Genomic DNA, 7,500 nt, shown 5'->3' with positions numbered 1-7,500 from the left:
TACAGAGTGTAGAAAAAAACACCTGTATTTATTTTTGTCTAAACCCAGTGTCAAATATGTGTACTGTAAAACGATAATTTCCGTCTTAACTAAAGGAGAAAACGAATTTGTTAGAAAAATTGCATTGATATTGCCCCTGATAGTCAAACAATACATTTTGGTTATAACTGAAGTAACCAAGGATATATTTATGAATAGAATACGAAATTACTAGCAAAATAAGCTAAAGTAGCAACTGTAGGTTAAAATATTGATTATAATAAGAGAACATCTGCCGTTTTGTTGATATGTCACCAAAGCTAACTCAGACAACCAATCGAATAAGCTGGGAACAAACTCGAATACGACGAACAAAAACATTCACTACAACCGTATACTATTTTTATTGTACGTCGTTTCACAATCGATGCATTAATATATTAATCAGCAGAGAGAGGGCTGGCTGAAGGGAATACAGTTCGAAATATCTTGTTTTAATTTTTTATCCGGTAGCATAAACTCCAGCCGATAGAGAGTGCGAGTTCATTTAATAAACCCAGTTGATGTTACATTTCTTGCTGCACTCCTCAACGATCCAGCTTAAGTTTATTTATTCTATCCTTTGACTAGCAAATTGTCAAATTTCCCTGTCCAGGAGTCAAACTGTTTGGCAAAACTAATCATGATAGACTCTTCGGCGTTTTAGGTCGGATTCTTATTGGTTTACACTGTCGGTAACATGTTCGTTTTAAGCCAATCACAATTTGAGAAGACATTGGTAAACGTTGTTTTGGATTATCTTCTCGTCCAATTGAATGCTCACAGTATACAAAAAGGTCTTATGCCTTTAACGTCATTCTCTCTTCGATTCAACACCTGTTGCCTACAGGCCAGTTATGAACGCGAGTAATGTGGCACATCTCTCAAAAGATGTTCGTCAATGAACAATTCTACATTACATCATCGTTATCGGTGTCTCTTGAGATTGTTTGCAAACCGGTATCTATAGTAATGTACAAAGACTAGTGGACGAACAAAAGAAGCTAATGGGATATCTTTTGTTTCCGTCTACCAACATGACGTAGCGTCAAAACCAACTATTGGCTCGAAGGAAAAGTACAATACATGCACACTCTTTCAAAATATAGTTGAACTTTGTACGTTTGTACTATTCACCTCAATAAGCCAGATTGAAAACAATAAATTGAATTACCATTTCTTTACCATTCTGTACACAGTTTAGAACTTCGTTTAAGTCTCATTAGAGAATTTGTGATATCATCGGGTTGCTAAGTGAAGCTTTTTAGTATCGTTTTGGGCTACAAACGTTTCTGGACAAATCCTAATATGTCAAACATCGAAAAATCTGACTCGAAAGGAATAGCAAACGTCTATATGCTTTATTGTACTGAGAAGTAGACGATTTAAGTATCGACAAAGGTAGCGTCAACAGAATGTGTCTTCAAAATACAACTTTGAGCTATCCGAGTAAGTCCTTTGCGGCGATTTTCTTATTTCCTTCTCTTTGTACGATATGGTCGAAGTACCTTGTAACTGGACTAGTAGCTACGTTTTTAAAGTAATGGTTCACTTTCTTTGCTCATCTTGTCGTCAAAACCTTTAAATTGGTTAATTCGGTATCTCATTGTTTAAGTGTTGGAAGAGTAAGAAATTTTTAAGATAATGCTCTAAGAAACAGAAAAGTTGATTTTTGTACTTATTTAAAACAAAAGAGACGAAGCAAAATTAAATTAAAATTTGTTTGCAATGGTTGCTTTTCCTCATTATAAAGACGTTCTCCACGAAGAGTTCTTTTATTATACTATCACTTCATCCAAATTTGTTGTACATTTTTAAGAACGAATTCTTGTGATACAAAAATGTGGTTTCGGCGCTCACTGAAATGGCTTGAAACCAAAAGTGGAGTTCGTTTCATGATCACGATCAAATGTATCTTTCCTATACACAAGTTTCCCTGTCTGGATTAAGCACTTCTTCAAATACTTCGTCTTCGAAGTACGAAGTTATTTCAGTTGTATCTTCATCGCAGTTTTTTACAATCAAAGCTCTTCCAACTGTGCGGAGCATTCTATCATTTTCCGCTAAATCTAAAACCGTTCGAAAATCTTCTGTTTCGGCGTTCAGGTCTGCGCCAGCGTTTATCAAGGCGACGGCACAATGGACGTGTCCGTGGAAGACGGCATCGTGTAACGGCCTCCAGCCCTGTTCGTCTTGAATATTAACATTAGCTCCAAGATCGATTAAAAGTTGAAGGCACTTGTAGCTGCCATCAATTGCTGCGCGATGTAGTGGTGTTAGGCTGTTGCACCCAACACGGTTATAGTCAACTTTACCAGATTTTATTAAATTGCAAGTCTCGACGAAGTCGTCGTTTCTGACTGCTATGTCTAATAAAACGTCAGCTGGAAACTGTACGTGTTTTTTAACGCGCTGTCTAAGCGGTGGAAATGATTTCTTTCCTCTGGTGCTATTCCATGTCAAAGCACGCTTAACCATCACTTTTTTTGAGTCAGATGCAGTGCGATTTCTCGACCTAAGCGCGGAACGGTTCATCGCAGCTAATTCATGTTTAGTAAGCGGGGTTGTTGCGCGTCTGTTAAAATGCGGAGAAGACCCATCTACAGAAGCGAAGCCGCTTGAAACTGACAAGTTTGTCATCACCGACTCCAGAGAAGATCTATGTGAAGATTTCTCTGCTTCACAGAAACCGGACTCTGTTTCACTTAATCTGCTACAGTCAGACATGTTGGATATACTGGAAAGCTGTCGATCTGCCGTCTCCCAAAGGTTGGCAACAATTCGTTTGGCCAAAAGTTGAGATAATGGACTCGCTTTGTTGCGACTTGACGTCGACTCCAGTTCTCTGGTAATTTTCTCTCTGATTTTATCCGATAGCGCTTCAAGCTGTAATCTCTCTTTTGCAAGTTGACCGTTTCCCTCTCGTGCCATCATACGTACAAGTAGGAAAGTCATATCCTCGTCACAGCTACAATCCAATGGTATTTCACCACATGAAGACACCGAAGAGAGATTCGCGCCTTCCTGGAATAACAACTCTGCTAGCAGCCTATCTCCGGTTGCCGAAGCGATGTGCAATGGTGTTCTTCCTTGTGTGTCTTTCGAGTTTACATCGACTCCTCTCTCTAACAATAGTGACACCAAAAGCAAACTCCCTTCTTCACACGCCTTGTGTAAAGCCTGCGTCATGTTTACAAAGGTATCAATCAAAGTAGTTAGCACCTTCGAGTTCTTTCAAAGTGATCCTGTATGATGACGGCAACAAACTAACAATGTGGCGTATCCTGAAGTACATAAGCCTTTGATTGCCAAACTTCTCGATTTCGTTACTCTCTTCACGTCCTCAGGAGTTTTAGAACATTAAGCTCCTACAGCAATCAAGCGGCAAACGTAGCCACTTATGCCTGTCCTGCCCGCGTGGAGACGATTTTGTTTGCTAAACAGATATACAATAGAACTGAATCATGTTCATCTAACTACATTGTTATTTATTGACGTAAATCCAGTACTTTATCCTATTCAAAAATTCACTTTGAAGCTATTGGCGAATCTGAAAGGTATAGCACGAAATTATTGTCATTTTCAGCAACTTGTTCTGTCCAAGACGAAAAATTGGTGACCACAAGTTTTTGGAATGAGAGTCGTTAATAACTCGGATGTAAATTTTTTCTAAGAAAAAAACTCGTGTTGTTTGTTCTTAACCTACTTTTCTCTTTGTTAAGAGCAAACTTTTACGTACAGTTCAAGAAAACTTTTTTACTCGATCTAAATTAATTAATTCCCAGAATTTACAGGAAAGATTTAGCGAACTAGCTGTCATCCAGAAAACCAGGCTAAATGACCAAGAAATTGTCGAAAAAAAAAAGCATGCTTTTTATGGTTTCAATATAAATGCAAAATACCTCTGGTCCCTTGAAACGTCTATCCGGGTATTGTTTTTCTCTATTCCGACATATCATCATTTCTTATGGAAGGATTCTGAGCTTAATCTCTCAGCGCTTTGAACTTAGCCGCCATTTTTATCTCAACAATACCAGTTTACCATCTGGTTCCTTTATTCCTAGGACTTGATTGTTTTTATTGTTTTTTTAACTTGCAAACACCGCCCATGACTTCGTTATATTACGTGAAAATTAGTCCATTCCCGGCGCAAAAGTCTGAAAAGTCACTTGTCAGACTTTCGTATATTGCCCGTCACATAGTCAGCAAAATAACACTGTACATATTCAGGCGCATAAAATGTGCTTAGAAAACACAAGGTTACAGCTCTTCATAGCTCCAGCTTCTCGTCTTCCTCTGTTAAGCCTTTCCCTGTAGGATTATCAGCAAAGATTTATGTTATGCAATTCGCTTAAATGAAGGCAATCTGAACACGGACAGAGTACCATGGTACTGTTTATTACGCAATGCCATGCAAGACTGTGACTGCATTTAAATGATTGCAGCTCAACTGTTCGGCCTTTCTTTGCTATGGTCCTGGTTACTGAAATTTTCGCGTGTAAGGTAGATCTAAATAGAAAACTTGTAAAAGGGTTTTATTTAGAAACTTTATATTAAGTGACTTATCTTATTTTCGGATCATGATATCGCAGTACCGAGCGGGTAATCTAAAATTTCTTCTTAAATTAATGGATCAGCATAAGAGAAACAGAAACATTTTTGGTCTTCTGCGATGTAAGCGATTCACAGTGTTGGGGGAGATCTCTGTAATTTATTGACAGACAGACAGACTTTGGTGAAATTAAACTTGCAATCTCGTCTGTACTAGCAACATGTTAACGGCTGTCTATAGCTGAAACCAAACTCCCATGCCTTGTATGATGCTTCTCTCTTACAATTTTTGTATCAAGTGATATCATTGATTTTCAGTTCCAATTCTTACGAAAATGATAACGTGACTCTCAATGTGAATAAATCATAAGTTTCAGTATGACTCCACTAAAGTGTACGATTTTAAAAGTTACTGTCAATTTTTCACTGCACATTTCATGTCACGGTGTAGGTGGGGAGGGGGGGGGGGAGGGAGCAGGCAATTTTTGAAGGAAAATCAATGTGATCATATCTCAATTTAGAACGTTTAGCATCAGCACTGAAAAAGGATGTTCATAGCCTAAAACGGTGGTCGTAGCTTACACTCTTAAATAGAAGAAACCTTACATGAAGCAAAACGATTTTTTCCCCTGGTTATATCAAGAGAAAATAAGGGGGAAAAGAGGGCATCCCTCATACACGCCCTTTTCCATAGGTAATATGCCTCAAGTTATTTTTAGATCGACTGCCCACGCTGCACAGCTCCCAAGGGGATTAGGCAACAGCCAATCATATGGCGGGAATGTGTTCTCTGAGCGTGGGCTATCCTCGCGCAACACATCAGTTCCTGCCATATGATTGGCTGTTGCCTAATCTCCTTGGGATCTGTACAAATTAACTTGAGCAATATTACCTATGAAAAGAGCATGTAAGAGGGATGCCCCCTTATCCCCCTTTGTTCTTCCTTGGTTGTGTTCAATTTAATGTGCGCATCGTGCAAACACCATGTAAACCACGATACACAGAGTGACGTTTTCGAGTTAAAACAAGCCCATTTAATGAGGTCAACTCTTTGCAGAGGGGGCATCTGAAGTGTCATTCATTTTAGTTTTTAAATACATATTGCATCACGTGTCTCATTTGGACCTATCACGAGCAATTTTAGACGCTTATTACATAACTCGTGCTTTTCATCACAAATGAGTTCATTTAAACCAGTGTTTCTTTATCATAGTTCGGATTTTGCGGAGTACCGTTCGAAGCCATCGCTCTTCCAACGAGCAAAACCATATCTTCACTATCAGCCATTTCAATTGGTTTGAGGAAATCCTTGGTTTCTGCTTCCACGTCAGCACCCGCAGAAAGGAGACAAAACGCGCAGCGGGTTTGCCCGTGAAAGACTGCATCGTGAAGTGGGGTCCAGCCCTCGTGATCAGTGACGTCAACACGAGCACCACGAGAAAGAAGAAAACTAAGACAGCGATAGCTTCCGTCCACAGCAGCGCGGTGAAGCATAGTCATGCCAACCTCATCTAGGAGATCAAGATCAATTCCGTTATTGACAATCAAATCGCTTAGCTCTGCAACATCGTCACGTGATACAGCGGAATGTAAAATAGACCGGTTGGAAAAGGATACTTTACGAGATCGACTTTTGACATCTCCCGTTGTCTCCTGATCAGGGGTGCAACGTCCAGACGTTTCAAAGTCATACCTTGTTGAAGGCAAATATATGGGATTAACTTGTTCTTCACTCGAAAAATTGGAGTGCTGTCGTTTGCTGTTCATGGAAGGAAATACCATAGACCCGCTTCCGCTCCGATTCCTGGTCAATACACGATATTCGTTTGTTTGAAAACTCTTGTTTTGAGCGATTTCTTGTGACTGGGTGAAAGTGTAACATGGACTCGAGATCTTTCTCTTAGGGGAAATTTTGCCCCCGTAATTCATCCAGACTCCAAGTTTGTCTTCCTTTGTTTCGTTCTTACCTCCTGTAACTTGAACTACAGAAAACATGGTATCCAGAGTCCTGGCTCCTTGTTCAAGGACATCATTTGAAGCTAATAATGAACCGGCGTTTTCAGTTTCGTTGAAGATTCTTGCATGAGGCTTTCGATAAACCCTTTTAACTTTGATGTACCGAGGTTCTGTTTCCATTGTAAATTACGCGGCAAAACCAAATGTTATCTCTTTCCAAAATTAATTTAGCGTCCCCGTGAATATTGACTCCAACCGTCAAAGTAAGCAATGTGATTTTGTTAGTTGTTTTGTACTCAGACGCTTTGCTTTATCCACATCGTATGAAGTTAGAAGCGTCATTTTCTTCGAAGCCGTTTTGTTGTGACTTTTGCTTGGCAATACATTTGAAGTTGAAATGGAATCGCATTTTTTAATAAAAACAATTGTAAACATCTCTCTTTAACCATTGTTCTTGTAATTGTAAAGTCTTAATCTTAAGTTTAGAGAAGCTCATTTTTTATTCATTGGAGCTCATTGGGAATTAACTCGAGAAGTGCAATTAAACTTCAACTAAACTCAGGGAAAAGCCCGGGCTTCATATGTTATACACACACATACGGAACACTTAAAGAATGTTCTGTGGTTGGTCCGTATGAAGTGTTAAACTTGCAGAAGAATTGATTGAAATCTTTCTAGCTTTAGGTGTTAAGCCAAGCCTTGGTTGTTCTTTGATTATATGCAATGCCAAAGCATTTGTCTCCTTTTCTGTGAAAAAAGTAAATAAACGTAATAAAAATTAACGTTTGATTAACTAATTTAGTCCTTAAGGGAGATGAACTTTAACTGCAGGAAGACAGTGGTTGCTAAGGAACAGCAATTTTCAGGTCATGCGAAATTCTTTAATCGGTCACATAACCTATGCGCATCTAGTGCCAGTCTCCAACCACGCGTTTCAGTGAAAAACTTCTCCGGTGTGCAATCCGGTGTGCAGGA

The 7,500-nt window shown here is 39.2% G+C and overlaps 2 protein-coding genes and 1 pseudogene across 2 annotated transcripts; 1 reads left to right on the top strand and 2 right to left on the bottom strand.

Annotated features, from left to right (window-relative positions):
- Positions 1 to 161, top strand: part of LOC138049899 (prolyl hydroxylase EGLN3 pseudogene) — a 4,960-nt pseudogene extending 4,799 nt beyond the window's left edge.
- Positions 162 to 1,938: 1,777 nt separating this feature from the next.
- Positions 1,939 to 3,207, bottom strand: LOC138048491 (serine/threonine-protein phosphatase 6 regulatory ankyrin repeat subunit B-like). Its single transcript, XM_068894674.1, has one exon. It carries the CDS (start codon positions 3,205 to 3,207, stop codon positions 1,939 to 1,941), a length of 1,269 nt encoding a protein of 422 aa, XP_068750775.1.
- Positions 3,208 to 5,636: 2,429 nt separating this feature from the next.
- On the bottom strand, positions 5,637 to 6,942 carry LOC138048874 (poly [ADP-ribose] polymerase tankyrase-like). The gene has a single exon (XM_068894986.1). The coding sequence runs from the start codon at positions 6,703 to 6,705 to the stop codon at positions 5,758 to 5,760; it is 948 nt and encodes a 315-aa protein (XP_068751087.1). The 5' UTR covers positions 6,706 to 6,942; the 3' UTR covers positions 5,637 to 5,757.
- Positions 6,943 to 7,500: the final 558 nt, after the last annotated feature.

Source organism: Montipora capricornis, chromosome 5 (genome assembly GCF_036669925.1).
Source record: "Montipora capricornis isolate CH-2021 chromosome 5, ASM3666992v2, whole genome shotgun sequence".
Lineage (NCBI taxonomy): Eukaryota > Metazoa > Cnidaria > Anthozoa > Scleractinia > Acroporidae > Montipora > Montipora capricornis.
Note: the sequence above shows the minus strand (reverse complement) of the source record. Positions and strands in the feature narration are given on the sequence as shown.

Coding starts and splice junctions, on each gene's coding strand:
- LOC138048491 (XM_068894674.1), bottom strand. CDS start 3,207: ATGACGCAGGCTTTACACAAGGCGTGTGAAGAAGGGAGTTTGCTTTTG.
- LOC138048874 (XM_068894986.1), bottom strand. CDS start 6,705: ATGGAAACAGAACCTCGGTACATCAAAGTTAAAAGGGTTTATCGAAAG.